Source organism: Vigna unguiculata, chromosome 11 (genome assembly GCF_004118075.2).
Source record: "Vigna unguiculata cultivar IT97K-499-35 chromosome 11, ASM411807v1, whole genome shotgun sequence".
In the NCBI taxonomy this organism is placed as follows: domain Eukaryota; kingdom Viridiplantae; phylum Streptophyta; class Magnoliopsida; order Fabales; family Fabaceae; genus Vigna; species Vigna unguiculata.
Window position 1 is genome coordinate 29,472,975 of NC_040289.1, and position 23,407 is coordinate 29,496,381.

Genomic DNA, 23,407 nt, shown 5'->3' on the forward strand with positions numbered 1-23,407 from the left:
AGAAATCTAAATAGAAATTTCAAAAAAAGAAAATATGCATCTTTGTGGTGAAAAGATTTAAGTAAGTGGTGAAGGCCAATAAGGAAGATGGTTTGATAAAAAATATTGAGTGGAAAGTTAGATCAGAGACTAAGATCAAGTTTTGGAGATACATGGATAGGTGATATCCCATTAAATGTTAGATTTCCTAGACTACATGGTAATTCTAATAATAGGGAATGAACATTAATTGAGTCAGGGAGCTGGATTAGTAACATCTAGGTCCAGAGAGAATAGTTTGAATGAGAAAAGCCCCAACTAATAAAATGCATGCATGTGTTAACACATAACTCATTACATAGAGAATGTGAGAATATGTGGATTAGGAATGATGAGGTAGGGAAGAAGTTTACGATCAAATCGACTTATATAAAATTGCATAACACATTTAATGGGATTATGATATGTTCAAGTTATTATGTAATATAAGAGTTCTCTCATCTGCACAATATTTTGCGTACAGGGTAATTTTAAACAGAGTGGCAACAAAGGAAAATCTTAGGAGGAGAGGAACAACATTAGAGACACCTTTTGTGCATTGTGTGGGTTAGAGGAAGAAATTGTAATCCACTTATTTTTTACATGTAACATAGCTAACAAAGTATATGTGCAATAGATTGGTAGGTATAAGCAATACACATTATAATCAATCGTATGCTTATTTCCAAAAAATTTCCATGTTGTCTTTTAACAACAAGGGGAACAATATTATAAAAGGGATTATGGATTTCTATATATAGCTGATTTTAAGCAAGGAAAATTTTATGTAGAGGAATTTTTTTATGGCATAATTGAGTGTGGACATGGATGAAATACAAAACTTCTATCTTGAAAAATCTCATGAGAAACAGTACTCTAGTAGGTGTTAGATAAATGTTGTCTCGTATGTATGATGTAGTTCATTGAAGATTTAGTGCACTTTTCTACATAGGACTTAGATCGACTCACCTTTTGCAATCTTTTTTTTTTTACAATATGTGGATTTGTGTAGTTATATTTTCAAGCTGATATGTAAGTTTAGCAAGGAAAGGAAATTATCACAGTTCCTGTCATAAATATCTTGTATCAAGTTTGGAATACTCTAAGTACTCCATTTATACATATGTAGTCTTCTTTGTTGATTATAAAAAATGTAAGTTAATAAATAACATGACTATGCAAATCCAAAGCACTAGAGAATATATCATACATTTTAAAAAATGTCTATCATTACAAACCAATCAATCTCGAGCACAAGTGAAAAGATTATCATACATATTATAATGAATCCTTAGAATCAAGTATAATGAATAGATTGTCGTACAAGTCGATGAAATTATAAGAGTACACAAATTTCATTCTTAACAAAAAAAAAAAAATTATCATACAAGATGGTAAATATCCTAAGAGTAATATTAAAATGTTTTGAGGTCAACCCATTTTCCATAGATCCTTTCAAAGTTATCATTCATGATTGGATCATCGATGAATAGTGTATGTAATTCTAATTCATCACAACGTTTTTATCTCAAGTTTAATATGTAACGATTTTTCTATCTTTTTTTTTTTATATCAAAAGCTACTTTATCATTATTTTTTTTTCACTTACACTCGTGAACATTTCATTAAATTAACAACTAAATCAATTTTATCTTATAAATTTTTATTTTGAACGATTATTATGACACTAAGTGCGTCCCACAATAATGGTGAATTCTTGTGATCAACCATATGTCATCACAAAGTTAGTGATTTACTTAGATTTGAGACATAAGATATTATTTTGAATTTATTACAAATGATAGAAAAATAACAAATAAGAAAAAAAAAATAAAGAGTTGATGATAGAATTGTTAGGAACAAGGTAATAAAGAAAAAAATAAAGGAGAGAAAAATAGACACAGAGAATTTAACGTGTTTCGGCGTACAATGTGTACACTAGGAAAGTATTTGTATTTCTGATATATCTTAAAGCTTTACATAGAGTCTCTTCTATAAGAAATAAAATAGAGAACCACATCTCACTATTTGAGACTAAATCAAGTACCATAAAACAAACAAGAATTGTAATTATATTTAACATAATAATATGGGAAAGTTTTAATCAGATTCAGTAGCATAATTGACCATTAGAGATTAATTTTCAATCTGTTCAGTATTTATTTATTAATTAATTAGGTTAGCAGCAGCGTTGGTGTTGGTGCAGCAACGGCAAATCAAAGGAAAGAAAGCACCAGATTTTGTTGTATCCTGTGTGGGCCCCACAGAAAGCGCACCGTGTTGACGGCTATCGATTCACTTTGGACGGCACGTGTTACTCTTTTCACTCGCTTTGCCGTCCACACATAAATAACGATAAACAAATACACGCTCTTTTTTCATTTACTTTTACTATAATTATTTTTTTATCAACAACTTTTCCCTTCTGGATTATAAATACGCTTGCATTTCTCAAAAATTGCTACAGTAATTCTTTTTTATTCTAAAATAACAGAATAATTATTAAAGTCATATTAACATATTTATTATATAAAATTCACGCTTTAAATATTTTAATATGAATGAAGAAGAAAAGAAAAAGTGAAAGAGTACTAGTTTGGTACATTCAACCAAATTCTGAAAAAAGAAGAGTAAGATGGAAGACAGAAGAGGTGTGAAGGGGAAAGGTGGGGTCATTCCCCCCTTTCCTATGGACACTCATCTATCACCTCATTTTCTTATCACTTTCCAACTTTACTATTTTATTCACACATTATATTTTTCAAATAAATTTAAAAAAAAAAAAATCTCTAATTTCTTACACAACAATGAGATGCATGCAGTAGAAAAAAACATGCTTCTCTCCATGCTTGTACTTAGAGAACACCTCTTCATTGTCATTCATTTAATATCTTTATGTACTTTTACAAATAGATTAGATTTTTTATTCATTAATGATAAGAATACAGTATATAACCATACCAAGAACAATATTAAATAGCAAAGCTAGTAATAAAATTTCAATTCTTTTATTAGATTCAATTTGAGAAAATATGATATTAACACGAGGATCCTCAATGCAAAGCCGATAATAATTATCTCATCGTGTGTCAAATCATAAAACTAATGTGAATGCCATTGGTATTTGCATGCAATGTGTCCATATTCATTAAGATTACTAATTTTCAGAAATCGAGTATTAAGTGATTGGTGGATTGTGGCGATAGTTAGATATGAGTTAGATAATAAACCTGATCAATTTTACAATCGTTAATATAATTAATATTATACTATCTTGCCTGAATTCAATACAACTCTATAAGAAATATATTAGTATTTTCTAAGTAAAAAAGATATTACCTATTGGAATTGTCAACAGAACGATCATTTTAATAATTAGTGTACTGTTTTTACTGATACTAAAAAAAAGGCATGATGACTGTAACGAGTCCCACATCGGGGAGGTCACCTCAAAGGAGGCCTTATAAGGACTTGGGCTCTCCCACTTCAATAGCTAGCTTTTGGGGTGTGGTTCTCCCAAAGACTTATGCTCGTTACAATGACATGGTGTATGTAGCACAAGAAGACATTAATGATGCGTTGATATATTCTCTTGAGAGCAAGTTTGAATCTTGGATCATGGATTCTGGTGCATCTTTTCATGCTTCTACTTGCAAGGACTTGATGAAAAATTTTAGAACTGAAAATTTTGGCAAAGTTTGTTTAGTAGATGATGAAGTTTTAGACATTGCAGGCATGAGAGATATATATCTTAGAACTTCAATTGATATAGTTTGGACATCGAAGGATGTTAGATATGTTTCAGGACTCAAGAGAATGTTAATGTTTGTGGCAAGGATGTCAAGTCATATTCGAAGATGGTCAATGGAAGGTGGTGATGGGAAATCTAGTTGTAGCTTGCGGTTGGTGGTTGTGAAAGAATAAAAAGGACCTTGAATGAGAGGGCAAAGAGTATGAGAATGTAGGGTAACCAAAGACATTCTAGACAGAAATAGTAAGCACAACAACATACCTCATTATAAAGTACCCTCAATACCCATAGGATTCAAGATTCATGAGGAGGAATGACAAGGAAAGGATGTAAGTCTTTCCCAATTGAAAGTATTTAGTTGTATTTCTTATGTTCATGTTAGAGATGTTGACGGACAAGTTTGGTCTGAAAGCAAGAAAGTGCATTTTCATTGGCTATCTCCAAGAGACTGGATAGTTGAGGAGACCACCCGTGTCACCCCAGTAGTTCAAGTGAGGAGATTCAACGGAGTTATTAGCCTCCTCACAGGTTATCTCCTTCTGCAAATTACTTGTTGATTGATGATGGAGAGCCTTTGTGTTATTACAAGGCATTGCAGATGGACGATGCATCTCAATGGGAGTTAGCCATGCAAAAGGAGATGAACTCACTTGAGAAGAATAAAACATGGTGTGTTGATTGACCTACTAGCAGGAAAGAGGACACTGCAAAACAATTGGGTGTTTATGGTCAAGGAAGAACATGATGGCAATAAGGGATACAAGGCAAGGTTAGTGGTGAAAGGATTTCAACAAAAAAGATATATTGACTATGATGAGATTTTCTCTCCTATAGTTAAAATGAGTACCATTAGACTTGTGTTGAGCATTATGGCTGCACAGGATCTACATCTAGAATAGTTAGATGTTAAGACAATATTCTTACACGGAACAACCAGAGGGTTTCTAGGTGAAAAGCAAAGAGAACTTGGTTTGCAAGTTGACCAAGAGTTTGTATGGGTTGAAGCAAGCACCAAGATAATGGAACTTGAAGTTTGACAATTTTATGAATAGGAAAGGGTACAAGAAGTGTGGCATGGATCAATGTTGTTATATGAAAGATTTTGGTCCATGTTATATTATATTATTATTGTGTGTTGATGACATGTTAGTTGTAGACTTTAATATGGATGAAATTAATATATTAAAGGCATATTTGTCTGAAGAGTTTGAGATGAAGGATTTGGGTGTTGCAAACCAGATTTTGACCATGAACATCAATAGGAACAAATCTGATGGTTCTTTAATATTATCTCAATAGAAGTATATTGGGAAAGTGCTAGAGAAATTCAATATGCATGATACCAAGATCGTAAGTACAACTTTGGGAGTTCAATTTAATCTCACTAAAGAGTAGTCTCCTAAAATAGATGAAGACAAGGTAAAAATGGCTAAGATTCCTTACACATGTGCAATTGGTAGCTTAATGTATGCAATGATATGCATTAGACCAGACATTGCTCACGCAATGGGAGTTGTTAGTAGATTCATGTCTAATCCAGGAAGGAAGCATTGGGAAGTTGTCTTTGGTTTGTACGCACACACAGACACACACGCACGCAACACGCACACAGAACAATGATTTTCTTTCTATACTCACTTCAATCATCCATTTCACTTTTTTTAAAATAAAAAAAAGCAAAAGTTTCTATACTCACTTCAATCATCCATTTCACTTTTTTTTAAAATCAAATAAAAGCAAAAGTAAAACAATATAAGAGGATAAAATAAAACAAAATAAATTATAATAAAGAAAAATAAAATTAAATAACATAAAGTAAAATAAGATAAGATAAAATAAAAGTAAATAATAATAATAGAAATATAAACATATATTTTGTTTTGTATTCTTTATTTTCAAGTTTATTTTACTCACAATTATTTATTTTTTTATTGTTATTCGAATGAAATTGAGTGTTGACAAACACTTAATTCTTGATTGTAAATTCATTGACAAAGAAAACGCCAACTAAGTCTTTCAAAATCATGTAATGTATATGAAACTTCGTTTAGTCATACAAAGTCTTTTTCAAATGAAATGTAACTATAGTTATTTTCTAGATCTGATAATGAAAGGTACATAATGTTATTTCAGAACATATTTCCATGATTTATGTGATTAACTTTTGTGAGTGTATGAACAAAATTATGAGTGTTAAATGTCATAAAGTATGAGAAATATTGGATCGATTTTATAAAATGTTACATTTAGTTTTCAATTTTTTTAAATATAAATTGAGCCTAAGTTTTCTCAATCATTTTGGTCATAATTTCATCCGATATTTCAAAATGTATTTGGTCATTATTCTAAATGCTATTCTCCCAATAATGAAAGTTATCACTTTATTTTCAATAAATTTAACGAGAGTGAAATTGTTATATGTGTGTTTTATTGATTAAGAGTTGGTTTCTTTTATGATAGGATGAAACTAAAATCTATGAATAGGCAGAGTCTTAAGTTGAAACACATAAGAAACAAATATTCACTAAATTATTAGTGAAGTGTTTATAGAATTTTGTAACCTAATTTATGTTAGGTAATGTATTGCCTAAACTCAAATTGTAATAGTTAAAAGTTATTATCTTGTTCAATTATTCTAATTTCTAGTCAAAATTCATGGAGAACCTAATTTAGAATATTCAATGTTATTTTTGTACTAATTTAGAAGTTATTAAACTTTTATTTATATTTGATGATTTTTATCAAAGTCATATTGAGGCTCAAATCAAGGATGTCATCACTAGTGTTTTTTTTTAATCTAGCAATTAATTTATATATTATGTTAATAGTGAATATGTTTACTTTATTATAGAAGAAATTATTTAAGTCTTCATGTTTTGTGATTATCTTTCGAAAATATCCATTATTTCTTTTATTAGCCTTGAAATATAGGTAATCATTTAAGTCAACACAACCTAAGACTTTTTACACACTTCGTGAAAGCTAAGACTATAAAAATAGTCAATTAAAAGATTAACACAATATACAATACCTCAATCTCAAAGATAAACTAAGAAAATATATTAGAGAAGTTAATTAAAAATCTTGACACCATTCATCACTTCACTCTTAAATATAAGTTAAAACAGTGGAAGAGATCAATAAGAAAGACAAATCTAACATGGCATAAATGATTTGAAATAAAAATAAATTGTTAAATATAATGTTCTTTATTACACAATTATATCACATATTAAAATAATTTATTTAATATATTTTCAAAATTTAATAATCCATCACAGTCGTGTTAATAGAAATATTTTTATTCCTGTAATAAATTACATAATACATAACATTATTTCTAAAGCAAATGTATGGATACAGTAGAATTAAATAATTGCTGTAAAAGAACTAAATAATCGAGTAAAAAATTAAATTAATAAAGTGAATGTTTATATAGTGAATGTTTCCCATATGTTTTATATACTCATTAAATAAGTATACAATTTTGTACTCCTTCAAATAACACATTTTTCTTATTTTTATATGAATTTTATAACTTATTATTATTTTTTCTTTTCTATTGTACTATTGTGTTTCGTTTAATAATACAGAAAATGTAGATAAATAGATGGAGAGATAAAAGAAATGTAGAAGTATAAAGCATGGATGTTTAATTATGTTGGAAAAATACAATCAATTATCAATAATATTACACGTTAACAAAATTTGTAATTCTTCTGATAATAGATTATGAATCATAGATCAGTATTTCTTTTATATTTAAAACTAAATAATCTTATTTACACTGTTTTTATCAGTTCTATTATATATATTATATTCATTTATCTTTTCTTCATTCCAAACACAATTATAATTAAAAAAAAAGAATTTAAATTATAGCTGTTTCAAAAAGTGGTATTCATTATTTATTGTATAAACACAGATGTTCTGCACCTATAGTTTGGTTAATTTATAAAGAATAGAATGAAAACATGTAATAATTTTGTGGGGACAAAATTAGTATTTATTACAAAGTAAAAGAAATAAAGATATTTTCTAGATTTAGGTAGTCTGGCCAGATTCAAAGGTATGCTCGCATTTTCATAAACTCATCTAGTTGGATAATAATTGTTTTAAAAAGATTTTAAATTTTCAAAGAATATTCATCCAGAAAACCTGTAATTTAAATATTTTTGAATATTTATATAAATAGTAACTTTTCATTCAATATAAAAAACAAAATTATACAAAAATATAATTTGAAACTGAATTAAATATAATACCAAATAATACACAAGTAAAATCCATTTATTCAAACCTGGTATGAAAAAAATAAAAATTTAACAAAATAGAATTCAAACACACACGTGTGCGAACAGTGAGTTACGCTCCTAATTTGCAGACTTTTTCTTCTGTGTTGGTGATCACGCGCCGAGAGTGTGGAAGTGGTGATTAGGAAGAGGTGATACGGCATAAAGTGAGAAAGTGAGAAGAAGAGGGGAAATTTCTGTTTGGCAGGCAGAGTTGGGTACGCGTGACACGTAGAGCGTGTGTGGGACCCAAATATCATTGCATATTAAAGCGCCACGTGACGCGGTGCACCAAAATTAGATGCTGTGCTTTTCTTTGCCGTCACCACTCACACTCACAACACTCTTCAACCGCCAATTTATTTATTCACTTCCTTATCCATCACCCACACATTCTTCTTTTACATTTTTACCCTTTCAACAATCTCTTGGATAATAAATCTCATCACCATTTTGATAAAAAAAATCATATTCTTTTATTAAAAAATTAAAAAAATTAATAAAAAATAAATTTTAATTTAAAAAAATATAAACACAAATATTCATGATGCTGAAATGATGTGGTGCTGGTTTGTGGCTGTCAGGACCACAGTTGGACACCAAGATCTGACTCTTAAGAACTCATTTATTATTCTTTAATTATTCATACCTTATCTGTGTTTAATTTTAATTTATATATATTTATTATGATGAACCATACAATTTATTTGTCTGCTAACCTAATTAAATACTTACTGATCATTATTTTTTTAAAGGACCTTCTCTATCATCGGAAGTTTCCCTATCACTTTTTCATTATATTTTTTTTTACAATTTATTCTTTATCAGTATGATCATAGGATTATCCCACTTCCTTTTACTTTGTTTGTTTCAAAAAAAATTATTTGAGAAACAGGAAAATAATGAAAAATAAAAAAGAAAGTTAAAAAAGAGATTATTTGAATTAGAAGAAAAAAGGTGAAAAGTAAAAACAAATGAATGAAAAGTTTACAAATGCAATAACTTAATAAAATTATAAAATAATTAAAATATTCATATTATTATAAATCATTTCCATTAATTATTTAAATATAATTTATTGTTAATATATTGACATTATTATTTGTTAAATTTATTTTTAATATTAATACTAATATTATTATATGACATTATTCTATTAATATTATTATTATACAACTGTTTTTATCATTCTTTTTATTGTATAAATTTATATTACTATTATTTTATTACATACATAATAACATATAAATTATGTAAGTGTCTTAATTAATTTTTTTTTTTTAAAATCATTAATGTCATTAATATTATTCATTACTTTTATCATTAAATTTTAATATATATATATATATATATATATATATATATATATATATATTTAATTTTGTAAGTAATTTTAAATATCAATATTTTTAATGTCATTAATAATTTTTATCTGAAAGTGACCTAATTGAGGCATCTTTTCAAAAGTTGATACTCAATTGACACATTTTTAAAAGTGGGTACCAAACTGAAACATCCGAACGAAAGTGAGTACCATCCGATTGATTAAACCAATTTTTTTTATATTTAAATTTTTTCTATTTCTTTTAGATATATAAATAAATTAATATTAAAAGTATATTTAATCATATAAATATTTTTAATTAGATAAATTAAAATAATTATTACATGTACATGTTAAATTACTTTATTAAGTAATAATTGAAATTTAAATTATAAATATTAATAATTTAAGTTACAGTAGTATTGCATATTTATATCCTTAAAATACATAATATAAAATAATTAATGTTTTTAATTATTTTTTTATTGATTTTTTTTAAGAAGACTAACGTAACGGGCTAGTCTATCCCACCACACTTTTGGCCCACCAATTTAGCAAACTAGATCATAACGAGTCATGGTTTGAAAATTGGGTCTTTCTTCCTGCACCTCCAAAATTTCTTCTACACCTCCAAACTTTTTTTAAATTCCCAAAAAACCCTTTGACCATTTAAGAAAATCCGCAAACACCACACCCCCAAAATTATGTCGACTTCCGGAAGTCAAAATATATCACCGGAAGTCAATTTTCGGAAGTCAAAAATGACCTCCGAAAGTCAAAATGTATCACCGGAAGTCGACTTCCGGAAGTCAAAAAAAATTTTCGGAAGTCGACTTCCGGAAGTTAAAAAATATTTGACTTCCGGGAAGTCAAAGAAAAATTCTTCGACTTCCGTAAGGTAAAATTTTTTTTTTTTTACATTTTTAATTTATTTTAGAATTTCTATTTTTTAACTTTAAATAATATTAAATAAATATAAATATAAAAATAAAAATATAAACATTAAATAAATATAAATATAAAAATAAAAATAAGTAAAATTAAAATAATATTAAACTTTAAATTACAAAAACAAAAAAATAAAAAAAATTCTGCTTCATTTAATTTTATTTAATATTTAAATTCATTTTAAAATAATAAAACTTTAAATTAAAAACAATAAAAAAGAAAATATATACAAAATATATATATATATATATATATATATATATATATATATATATATATATATATATTCGTTTTTTTTATTTTAAATGTCATTATTTATATATGTTATTTTAAATATGATTTTTTAATTATTCTTTTATTTTTATTAAACTTTTAACAAATTATATAAAAATAAATTTAAATTTAAAAATATAAAAAGATATATAATTGAAAAAGTTTTAAAATGTTTAAAATAATAAAACTTTAAAATTAAAAAAAATGAAAAAAAAAAAATATATATATATATATATATATATACACGGAAGTCGACTTCCAGTATATATATATATAAACGGATTTTGACTTCCGTTTATATATATACGGAAGTCCGACTTCCGTGTGTATATATATATATATATATATATATATATATATATATATATATATATATATATATATATATATATATATATATATATATATATATATATATATATATATTTTTTTTTTTTTTAATTTTTAATTTTTTTTAAATCTTATTTTTTATTTTGCTAAAAAATTTGAAATAATATAAATAAATAATATATAAATAATCAAATTTAAAATATAAATAAATAGAAATATTCTTGAAAATAATATATAATTTATTTTAAATTTGATTATTAATATATGTTATTTCAAATATAATTTTTTTAATTCTTTTTTATTTTTATTAAATTTTTAATAAATTATATAAAAATAAATTTAAATTTAAAAATATAAAAAATGTATAATTGAAAAAATTTTAAAAATTTGATTAAAATTAAATATTTAAATTTTAAGCAGAATTAAAAAATTCAAATAAAATATAAAATAATATATATGAAATATATAAATAAAATATTTATAATAATATCAATAAAATAAGTAAAAGTAAAAATAAAATTCAAAAATAATTTAAATTATAATAATAAAACTTTATAAAATATATATGTTTTATAATTTTTAAAACCGGAAGTCGACTTCCGTTTGTATATATATACGGAAGTCCGACTTCCGTTTTTTATATATATATATATATTTTTTTTTCATTTTTAAATTATTTAAAGTTTTATTATTTGAATTTAAATTATTTTTCAATTTTGTTTTTTTATTTTTTATTTAGTAATTTTATTATTTATTATTTATTTATTTTTTAAAGTAATTTTTTTTAAATTTAAATGTTTTATAATTTTGTATACGTATTTTAAAAAATTAAATAAAATTAAATATATTTTTTTTTATATACGGAAGTCCCAAGTCGACTTCCGGTGATGATTTTTTATTTCCGGAAGTCGACTTCCGGTGATGGTTTTTGACTTCCGGAAGTCGACTTCCGGTGATGATTTTTGACTTCCGGAAGTCATATATTTTGACTTCCGGAAGTCGACATCCGGAAGTATTTTTGGGGGTGTGATGTCCGTGCGTTTCTTTAAATGGTCAAAGGGTATTTTGGAAATTTTAAGATTTTTTGGAGGTGCAGAAGAAATGCTTGGAGGTGTAGGAAGAAAGACCCTGAAAATTTTAGGGTTGTAAAAAAGGGTCTAGCCTGACCAGTCGACCCGCCAGCCCAACATCAAAAGGGGGTCGGGATAGGATTTTCAACCGACAAATCCGTTACAGTTCGACCCAATTTTACTGGCGACCTGATAGGTTGCAAGGTGGGTTACAGTGGGCCAGCTCGCAACCCGTTCCTAGGTAATTATGTGATGTGGTTGGTTGATGTTGCTCATTCATTTCTTTTCTTTCTCTATGTTGTGCACCTGTGAAAGAGGAAACACCTTTTTCTCCTTCGTTCTCCTTTTCTTTCTCTGTACATCACACCATCACACTCACATTCTCTCTTACTTAGAAGTTAGAACATAACCCTTCTTCCCTTCCCTCTTACTTCGCGTGACATCTTACTTCAAGCGACTTCGACGACACTTCGTAGCGGCCACCTCTCCGATGACGACGTACGTCATTGGCAACGACGAAGCTCACCAACAACAACGCCTCTAATTTCGTTTCTCTTCTTCCATAGTGAGATTGTGGTTAGGGTTTTTGCGGTATTTCGGTTTTTTTGGTTGTGATGAAATTTGTGAGTTAGGATTTTTGCAGAATTGGGGTTTGTTGTGGTTGTGATGAAATTTGTTAGTTAGGGTTTTTGCAGATTGGGGGTTTTTATGGTTGTAATGAATTTGTGGGTTAGGGGTTTTGCATATTTGGGTTTTTTGAATTGGTTTTTTACAAATCAAAGTATTTGCATAATGAGATTTTGATATGTTGTGGTGTTCATCTTCTTCCTTTTCTCATAATCAAATATGTAAGTTTATTTTAAACTTTGGCTAGGGTGCTTGTTTGCTTCTCCACATCTATGAAAACTAAGATTGCATTGACTCCATCTTCATGTTCCCTATAACTGGAAATTGAAAAAAAAAATAGTAGTGAAAATAAAAAAATAAAAAATACGAGTTAGCCCATTAACCCGTTAACTCGTTAGTTGTAGGACGAGTTATATTCTTCACCCAATTTTCAAGTGGCCAACCAACTTGGCCTGATCCGTTTTAGGCGGGTCAATAACGCCAACTGTAGGACGAGTTATATTCTTCACCCAATTTTCAGGTGGTCAACCAACTTGGCCTGATCCGTTTTAGGTGGGTCAATAATGAGTCAGGTAAAAAAAAAGGTCGAGTTAGCTTGTTTTGCCACCCTTAGAAAACTTTAACCCAACCCACGAGTCGTGACTCACTTTTGACATCCCTAGTATATAAAATGTAGAAACATCAAATATGGTGATAAATATGTTGGAAGAAAAAATAGTAATGATTAGGTGTGAGAGTGTAACAAATATAATGTATGGCAGGCTTAAGAAACTTATTGGAGAATCCATTAGTAACATGAGGAAATGCTTATTTTAATGCTTAGTTTTTGAATGTTGAGTTAAGTAGAGAAGTAATCTTGTTGGAGCTCATCAGATTTACTAGTCTTCCTAAGATTTCATGACAAAAGAGAAGAAGAAAAACAATAATTTTTGAAGAACACTTTGCTAACAATTGGTCTCCTTTACACATTTTAAGGAATAACCTATGGTATAGTGTGTAAGTTTCTTTTATTTACTTAAATATTATGCTTAAAGTGACGATAATGAGTGCATTCAAATGTAATAGGTGTTGTTCAAAAGTTGTTATTTATTTTTTATGATGATTGTATAACTTGTAATAGTCATGCAATGTGGAGTTATTTGAACATTAGCAGAAGATGATAAAGTTAGTGTGAGAAACATTAAGATGGGAAGCATGTCTGATTTTGAAGGCCAAAGTGATGAATATGTTGAGAAAGATATTGAAATGTCTAATAGAGGTAAGGGAGTATACAAAAGTCATAGACATGTGTCCTTAGACATATTAGGAATGAAATTTCAACGTGAGGGTGATGTTTACAATTTTAATTATGCATATGGAAGGTGTCATGGTTTTGATAATAGGAAAGGTGAAGTTGGATATGACAAAAACGATGAAGTAGTAATGCAACAATGTTTATGTGATAAAGTTGGATTAAGGGATAAGAAACATTTAATGAGGGACGAAAAAAATGCCCATAGACCGTTGACACAAAAAAATTGTAAAGAAAAGTTGCTTACAAGGTCTGATGAGAATATAAATATGTAGAAAGTTGTGTTTTTTTAGGAAAGTAACAATCATGTCTTGTGTTAGCCTAAACATGTTGGATTCATTAAATGTTTTAGAGGCCTAAGTGATGGAGATAAGGCTCAAGTTGATTACTTACTCAAGTTGCTTAATGGAACAAAAGGGTGAATGTTATAGTGCGGGGTATAATAAGAAGAATTTGATTAACTATATTAAAACACAAACGACAAAAATGAAGGATGGGGATGTATTGGCTACATTGAGTTACTTACATGGAAAGTAAATTGCAATGAAATATTTTATTCGAGGTGTATTACATCGAACAATGGTGAATTGAAACATAGTTTTTTAGCTCATGGCAAAAGTAAGACGGGCTACTAGTGTTTCGGTAATGTAGTTCTGTTTGATAACACGTACAAAAAAGAACAAGTACAACAAGTCAATGGTTATACTTTTTGGAAAAATAATTGTTAAATGGTTCTATTTGAAAGTGGTTTTGTTTCATATGAAATAAATTCCGCATACAAATGGGTCTTGGAAACATTTTTGCACACAAGGTGTAATAAGTATCTGGTGGCAATAGTGATTGATGGAGATACTGCTATGAAGGATTCAATAATGCAAGTATTTTCTAAATAGTCACCTTTAGTTTTTGTCTCACATTTACAAAATTATGTGTGTGAGAATATGAAGAACCCAAAATTTTTATCTCATTTTACAAGGGCCATGTACAATAATGTAACACATTAATGGTTTGAAATATTTTGGAAGGACATGGTGAGGAAAGACAATGTTGAAGGTAATAATTGGGTGTGTTAGGCATATAGTAGGTAGGGTATGTGCATTGTTGCTTATATGCACAATATATTTTGTTGGAATTTCTACTACCTTTACATAAGGAGAAAGAACTCCCTTGTTAAGGTGTTGTGCAATTTCAAGCATCTATTACGGAACTATAATTACAAAGACTTGAGTTATGATCTCAAATTATTGTATATGAACCCAGTCATAACATCTTATTTTCCGAAGTTGGAGCGGTATGCTGCCAACATTTATACTAAAAATAAGTATAATATAGGTTGCATTCAAAGTTGATAAACACAGGAAAGTCGTAGCCAAGTTGAAGTGATCTATAACACAAATGAAGGTGTACTTGAGTGTGTTGTATGATGTGTTAGTAAATTTTGTTTTATCAACGAATGTTTTTCTGTCGATAAAAGTCATCAAAAATGTTATATTATTGATGATTTTTTTTGTCAATAAAATTTCATTGATAATATAATATTTTCTTGTAGTGTCACAAACATTCACCCTTGCGTGACTTAATTCCATCTTTGACATATATTTCTTTCTTTCTTTTTTCTTTTACTTCATGTATATGTGTCTCGTTGTTTGATTATCTAAAGACAATTATTTTCTTTTGCTTTCTTCTATAATTCTAAGTTGAAAAATATTTTTTTATGCATAAGAAAGTCCATGGACAAGTTCCTTAGAAAAAAAACACTAATAGAGTAGGGTCTTTCTTCCTACACCTCCAAACATCTTTTTAAATCCCAAAAATATCCTTTGATCATTTAAGTAAAGTCACAGACATCACACCGCCAAAATATACAACCGGAAGTCAACTTCCGAAAATCAAAATATATTATCGAAAATCGACTTTCGGAAGTCAAAATATATTACTGGAAATCAACTTGTAGAAGTCAAAATATATTACCGAAAGCCAACTTTCGAAAGTCAAAATATATTACCAGAAATCGACTTTCAGAATTCAAAATATATTACGAAAGTCGACTTCCGGAAGTTCAAATATATTAACAGAAATCGACTTCCTAAATTCAAAATATATTACGGAAGTTGACTTCCAAAATATATATATATATATTGTTTATATTTTTTTAATTTCAAGTTTTTTTTAATATATATTTGAAAAATAAAACAAAATATTAATATATATATATATATAATTTTATTTTATTTAATGTACTGAAAAAATAAATATAAATACAAAAATAAATAAAACTAAAATATTATTAAGCTTTAAATAAAAAATTCAAAAAATGGATTTTTTTATTTAATTTTGACATCAGAAAGTTGACTTTCAGTAATATATTTTGACTTCCGGTTATATATTTTGACTTTCAACTTCCAGTTATATATTTTGACTTTTGAAAGTATTCTTTATCGGAAGTCGACATTCAGAGGTAATTTTAGGGGTGACACTACAAAAATAATTATTTTTAGTGGGGGTTATATTTGACATTTCTAGGAGTTTTAACTCTCACTAATGGGTTTATCCGGGGTTTGACATAAGAATATCATATTATTAGTCTCTTTCTTGAATTTAAGCTGATGGTCACTTTTAATAGTAGAATATATGATGGCAGTTAAAAAAATATGTTGTTGTATGATAATTTTAGAGTAGTGTGATTAAAATATCATCTTTAAATTTTTATGTTGACAGAGTATAATACTATATACTTGCATATATAATTGATGCATTAAAATAATTCAACTGCAAAAAAGTAAGTAGATTTTCTAACCAGAAGTTTTGACAAATATATATATCATAAAAATATTACAGGTAGATGCATTTAAGAGAGAAAGATAAGAAAGGAACCTTTAAAATTCTCTGTTTCAGAATATGTGATTTCCGAACTCGTTCCCATTCGAATTAAAAGTGTCTTCTCAAACAATTTTGATCTTGAGTTGCATTCAATTAATGTAAATACATTCTGCATTTGTGATGCCGTACCAGATGACTCCGTTTCATCAAGATTTGTCGCATATAAAGCATCCAAAATACTCGTTGTATCTCCAGAAAGTTGAACATCCGAACCACACTTTATCCAAAGACTTTGAAGCTTTCGAAGCTCCTCATATATATACGATAGCTGATTAGAACTGTTATTTTGTACATCTAAAGAAATAAGAGAAGACACGTCCACGAATGTTTGAACACGAGAAGAGAGACTATTTACTAGTGACATCCAAGACCAAATGATATAGGGAAACAAGAAATAATGTCCCAAGGTTTTGCTGATGCAATTAAGCTTCCTACACTTCTTATTTACCTCACACTCCCTAGGGCCCCAGTTGATAGCCTCGTCTAGCTTCCTTCAATTTGCAACAGTGTATCAGTTTATTTTGTCCTCTCTCTCTGTCTTTAAGAATTTTCTTTTTCACAAAAATTGCACTTGCACTCTTACTACTTTGTTTACACTTTCCCCGTGTTGGTGCTGCTACTCTATACGGTTAATATTGTTGTTATTAATACTCACCACTGAAAATTAATTGGTAGGTTTAGCTCATACAACGTCAATATCAAGTGAGCACAAGAAAAAACATTGTTATTGGTGTGATTAAGTCTGTTCTTAATTAGAGGGGATGAATTAGGGTTGAACACACTACAGGATTATCCACAATCACAGTTAAGGAGAATATGATCATTTGAAGAGCTTAGATTATATTAGATTATTAAAATAAGAAAAAAAATAGAGGGGAATGAGATTAAGTTTAGATCTTGGCCTTCTTTAATGGACATGAAAGAGCAAGATAAGGTAATAGAGATGCTTAACACTTTGGGTTATAACCTCCCCAATAGAAATTCATCTTCCTCCAAGTTATCATCACCAATAGGGGAAAGAAGTGACCAACCTCCTCAATCTCACACATTGCTTTTCTCTGATCCACCCCAAACAACTTCACATCATCACCATCCTCTCAACCCCCTATTTCTCTTCCACCAAACCCTCTCAGACCTAGAAGAGATCCAGATCCAACTCCCATTTCTCCTCCTATCATAACCACCCCGAGAACACAACCACACTCCATATGAACTTTCTTTTCTGAATTAACACAATAAAACATTAGAATCTAAGGACACATGAACTCCTACAAATGATCAGCAGAAGACCATGAACAAAAAGCATAGAAAAAAACTATAACAAAAAAAAAATTAAGACACTTCATCTTCAAATCAACCTTAAAGGGAAATAATAAACACAGAAACCAGGAGAACTAACAGACTTTCATGCACAAAGCAATGAGTGAAGGTTGGTTTGAGCAAATAATGAGAAAATATAAATATAAACTTGACCTATAAACCCCATTCCCAAAATTCTCTACCACTAGCAGTAACTATTTCAAGTATAAATTACAGTATTTCAAGTTCCATCTCATGCATATCTTAAACCATACACTCATGCAAAGATCTACACACATGCATACAGAGTAAACATCTACAAAAACAAATCTTGTACAAGCATTAAAAAAATGTACAAATAGAAAACTTACCCCGGCTAAGACAAAGGAATAGGTGGTATGTTAAATTAGATTTATCTCGTTTGATAAAACATTGAATGATTCCATCCCATGGTCCAGGCTGAAAATCAAAAGGAGCAAACAATAGGGGTGTTGCTTCAGCTAATAACATCAACTATCATTGTTTGGTTAATAAAAATTTAAAAACTTAAAGCAAACAGTTTCGCATTAGAATTATAATTAACATGTTAGAAATCATGTACCTTTTCTTTTCAGTTAATGGGGTCAATGTATTCTTTTGAATCTCCTTGGAAGCCTGCAATTGGAAAATGACTCACTTTAGCATCCTTGACAGACATTGCAACATGAATGAGTTTCACAAGATGAACGTGACAACATGTAAGAAATAGCAATTGTGGACTTGACATGTGTAGAGGTGAACTTGGAGGTTCCATTATTAGCCTTTGATAACAACTTGAAGGAGGAGGTTTCTTCTTGCCCTCACCAGCCAGAACTTCCTGATTAGATATAGAGACCTGCTACAATAACAAGTGAGTGTCATGACCTCAAAATTTCAGAAGCAAATGATTCTAGGAAATTAATTATAACATAATAATTTTCATATATTTTCACAAGGTGATAAATAATGTTTTCAATCACCTAACCATTCTGTAAAAGAACTCCCGACTTTTTCATATCCACCTCATTCTACACTAGCATACTAGATACCATCCTTCTTTTTGTTTACTTTTTGATCAAATTTTACAATTATGACATCATGATTTATCGCTTATACTGAAAATAAAAGTTCACTACCACCAGTATGGCAACATGGAAGCCTTCAGGGCTACTTGAGATTGCTGACAAAACTTCATTCTTGTCACAGAAGTTAGAAACTGCACAAAAATTATGAGGTTTACTTAACAAATTCAAGGAATAACAAGAATGTACATGAGACAAGGAAATGTGTGGTGGTAATGGATGAGAATAATGGTTTGAATTTAACTATATGTCAGTAATATTCTCTGAGAAATTAGAATCACATCAAAATCTAAATGCACCACCAAAAATAAAATAGATTCATCCCATAAAGTCATATTACACAGCATTCCTTTATCCAAAATACCGTTAGAATTTGGACCACTTTCAACTTTCAAAACGCTTAGGGGCATATAGCCTAAAGCACAAATGAAAACTTTTGCACCTTAATAAACATCCTAAACCAGTTTCGACTGATATAAACAAGACAATGGTGAAGCAAAAATCAAGAAAATTAGAGAAAATCAATAGATAAAGAAACGAACCTCTGTTCGCGGTGAGAACGGTGAGAGGCACGCTGAAATCAGAAAATGAAATTGAACTAAGACGAAAATAAAAGCATGGAGATGAAATCGATGTGAGAAAAGAAGTCCCACATCGATGGGAACTTACTTTGGGGCTTACTTTTAATGTTATAAAAGGAGTCCAGTGTTTCCTTAGGAAATCATCCCAAAGTCTTTCTTTTCTTTCTATCTGCTTCAGTGAGTGAGAGAAAAAACAAGAGAGAATATTAGTTTCTCCTCTAAAAGAGAAGGTTAGTTTCTCCTTTAAGGTTCTCCTTGTATTTGTTTCTCCTATTTCCAAGAGAGGGGTTGTCATTATTTTCTCCTTGGATTAGAGAGAATGATATGTAATTTTTCCTTTCCTTGAATAAATTATATTCGTTGCCTATTATCTATTTTTTGTTCCTTTATTTTCATCTTGTATTTTAGTTGTGAGTACTTGTGCTAGTACTCTGATACCCAACAGTGGTATCAGAGCTGTTGGTTCGTGTGATTATCTTCCGCTGCTATTGTCATTAGAATAGTGCTGTGATAGTGGATAAAGTGTGGTAGTGTGAAAGTGCATGTCTAGGAAAGTTCTGGCTAGGAAAGACTTGGTACTTAAGCGTGTCCATTAGTGACCCACCTCTCTTTCCTGGGAATTACCTGGTGCACTGATTCACGATCTACTTGCATTGTTCCAGTAGACAGTACTATTCATAGTGAGAAGTGCATAAGTCGGTTTTAAAGCCATGACAACAAGATACGAGATAGAGAGGTTCAATGGGAAAAATTTCTCATTGTGGAAACTGAAGATGAAGGCAATTTTGAGAAAGGACAATTGTCTAGAAGCAATTGAAGAAAAACCTGTCGGCATTACAGATAAAAAGTGGAAGGAAATAGATAACAATGCTATAGCAAATTTGCACTTAGCATTGGCAGATGCGGTTTTATCCAGCATTGCGGAGAAGACTACAGCGAAGGAGATTTGGGATACTCTCACAAGCTTGTACGAGGTTAAGTCACTTCACACAAGAATATTCTTGAAGAGAAAACTCTATACTCTTCGAATGAGTGAGTCCACATCGGTGACAGACCACATCAACAATCTAAATACATTGTTTGCCCAACTTTCAGCGGCAGATTTCAACATAATTGAAAATGAACGTGCGGAGCTTCTACTACAGAGTTTACCTGATTCGTATGATCAGCTTGTCATCAACATTACAAATTACAATGTTGCTGACCTCCTACACTTTGAGGATGTTGCCGGAGCTGTTCTTGAAGAAGAATCTAGGCGAAAGAACAAAGAGGATATGGTGGAAAGTGCAAGGCAAATAGAAGCTTTGGTGATGGCAAGAGGTAGATCAACAGAACGTGGATCTAGTGGGAGTCAGTCTCATGATAGATATCAAAGTAAGAAGCATCTCAAATGCTACCATTGTGGCAAAAGAGGGCATGTGAAGAAAGATTGTTGGCATTTGAAGAATGGAGGAAAGAACTCTGAGGCATCAACCTCACAAGGTTGTATGGCAAATACCTCGGAGGACGAAGATATTCTGTGAAGAAGAGGAAAGATCTGGTAGGTCATGAAAGCTCAGAAGATCATGGCAGATGTGTATGTGCTTTTGCGGAGATACGTTGCAGGAAGCTAATGCAATGGTTGCATCGACAAGTCAAGAAGAAGCGATGTTGATGTGACATCGTAAACTTGGGTATAAGTCAGAGCAAAATTTGCAAATCCAGGCGGAACGTAATCTCTTACTCGGGCTCAAGAAGGTTGTTTTACCTCTATGCGAGCACTATGTGGTAAGCCAACAAACATAGTCATAGATCGCAGATTGCTAGTTTGACTACCAGAAAAAGGAAAACACAAGAAGACTTGGTTTATTCTGATGTAAGGGAATCACCAGAGTTATCACTAGGAGAATCAAAGTTTACTCCAGGAGATTGTGGGTGTACTACATCAAGAGGAAGTCAAATGTGTTGTTACCAGTTCAAGGAATCCAAAGCATGAGTAGAGCTTGAAACTGGGGAAAATTAAGTGCTTGGGCTATGCTAACAATGTGAAGGGGTACCACCTGTGGGTCCCACTACCCACAAGGTTATTGTTAAGCAGAAATGAAATGATGCTCCAACCAGAAGGCGTTAAAGAACAAGAAAACTTGGTTTGCATGGTTGAACAAATCTCAGTACGGTTTAAAGAGAGCTCAGGTGTTCGTACCAGAGATTTGATTCCTTCATAAGCCTCGGTTACAACAGACTGGGTGTTTAGACCACTGATGTTGTATGTGGATGACATGTTGGAGGTAGGCCCCAACAAAGTTCAAATCCAGGAATTGAAGGCAAAATTGGCTAGGAAGTATGAGAAGAAGGACTTGGAACTAGCAAACAAGGATTTCAAGGATGCAAATACACCGAGACAAAAAAGATAGGAAGGTTTGGCTTTCTCAGAAGAAATACTTACTGATAATCTTGCGACGCTTCAACATCCAAGATTGCAAGCCAATTTCGACCCCACTTTCTATCAATTGTTCCTCACGTATGAGTCCTAGCAGTGAAGCGGAGAGGATGGAGAAGTCTCGAGTACCGAGTGCATCGGTGGTGGACAGCCTTATAAATGCTATGATGTGTACAAGACCAGACATTGCACAAGCAGTGGGAGTGGTTAGTAGGTTCATGGCGGGTTTGGTGGAGAGCAGTGAAGTATTGACAAGAGGTCCTTAGGAGGAACCTCAGGTGTTGCATTGTGTTTTGGAGGATCAGAATTATGTGTCGATAAAGTCTACATGGATTCCATCCTACTAAAGTCTATAAGAAGAACAAGCAACATGAAGGCAGAGAATAAAGCATGATGTGAAGATTTGATTAATTTCATCAAAATCTTCAAGTGGGAGATTGTGAGAAAAGAAGTCCCACATCGATGGGAACTTACTTTGGGGCTTACTTTTAATGTTATAAAAGGAGTCCAGTGTTTCCTTAGGAAATCATCCCAAAGTCTTTCTTTTCTTTCTATTTGCTTCAGTGAGTGAGAGAAAAAACAAGAGAGAATATTAGTTTCTCCTCTAAGAGAGAAGGTTAGTTTCTCCTTTAAGGTTCTCCTTGTATTTGTTTCTCCTATTTCCAAGAGAGGGGTTGTCATTATTTTCTCCTTGGATTAGAGAGAATGATATGTAATTTTTCCTTTCCTTGAATAAATTATATTCGTTGCCTATTATCTATTTTTTGTTCCTTTATTTTCATCTTGTATTTTAGTTGTGAGTACTTGTGCTAGTACTCTGATACCCAACAATCGAAAGAACGACAAAAGCAGAGAAAGGTGTGTTTATTACCTAACTTTGGAGAGAACGATAAAATCATTGAAAAGAGAGAACATCGTCTTCTTCATAAACACAAGCCACAACTCCTAGGCACGAAGGATGAAAGCAAAAGACAAAATTAAAATCGAAAAAAATGAAATCAGAAAGAACGAAAATGAAATCGAAAGCCACAGTCTAGCTTGAGCGAAGAGCACGAACAAGCCTTCTTCTTCTTCCTATCAGCGAGCACCTTTTGAGCGAAAAAATTTCATAAACCACCGAGAAAGAGAAAAGGTCCTAGGCAAAGAGAAAAATTTCTGCCCAAATTCAAATTTTAAAAATTATAAAATAAGGAGAATAATTTTA

At 30.3% G+C, this 23,407-nt stretch overlaps 1 protein-coding gene and 1 pseudogene across 8 annotated transcripts; one reads left to right on the forward strand and one right to left on the reverse strand.

Annotated features, from left to right (window-relative positions):
* Nucleotides 1-16,774: 16,774 nt before the first annotated feature.
* LOC114168773 lies at nucleotides 16,775-23,288 on the reverse strand. 8 transcript variants are annotated; one of them, XM_028053716.1, is made up of 6 exons: nucleotides 23,075-23,288; nucleotides 19,746-19,777; nucleotides 19,258-19,337; nucleotides 18,839-18,980; nucleotides 18,475-18,757; nucleotides 16,775-17,082 (listed from the first exon to the last, which is right to left on the reverse strand). In XM_028053716.1, the coding sequence occupies exons 1-5, from the start codon at nucleotides 23,128-23,130 to the stop codon at nucleotides 18,714-18,716; spliced, it is 354 nt and encodes a 117-aa protein (XP_027909517.1). In that variant the 5' UTR covers nucleotides 23,131-23,288; the 3' UTR covers nucleotides 16,775-17,082; nucleotides 18,475-18,713. The 8 variants fall into 8 exon arrangements, with proteins under 8 accessions (XP_027909517.1, XP_027909515.1, XP_027909513.1 ...); XM_028053714.1 differs by having other exon boundaries at nucleotides 18,475-18,977; nucleotides 19,261-19,337; XM_028053712.1 differs by having other exon boundaries at nucleotides 18,475-18,980; nucleotides 19,261-19,337.
* Nucleotides 20,172-21,007, forward strand: LOC114168775 (annotated as a pseudogene).
* Nucleotides 23,289-23,407: the final 119 nt, after the last annotated feature.

What these genes read in the sequence shown, in the direction of transcription:
- LOC114168773 (XM_028053711.1), bottom strand. Translation starts at nt 23,130, where the DNA reads ATGAAGAAGACGATGTTCTCTCTTTTCAATGATTTTATCGTTCTCTCC. An exon ending in ATCGTTCTCTCCAAAGTTAG is followed by an intron (nt 19,778 to 23,074) that starts GTAATAAACACA and finishes TTCTGATTTCAG; the next exon opens with CGTGCCTCTCACCGTTCTCA. An exon ending in CGTTCTCACCGCGAACAGAG is followed by an intron (nt 19,338 to 19,745) that starts GTTCGTTTCTTT and finishes ATTTTTGTGCAG; the next exon opens with TTTCTAACTTCTGTGACAAG.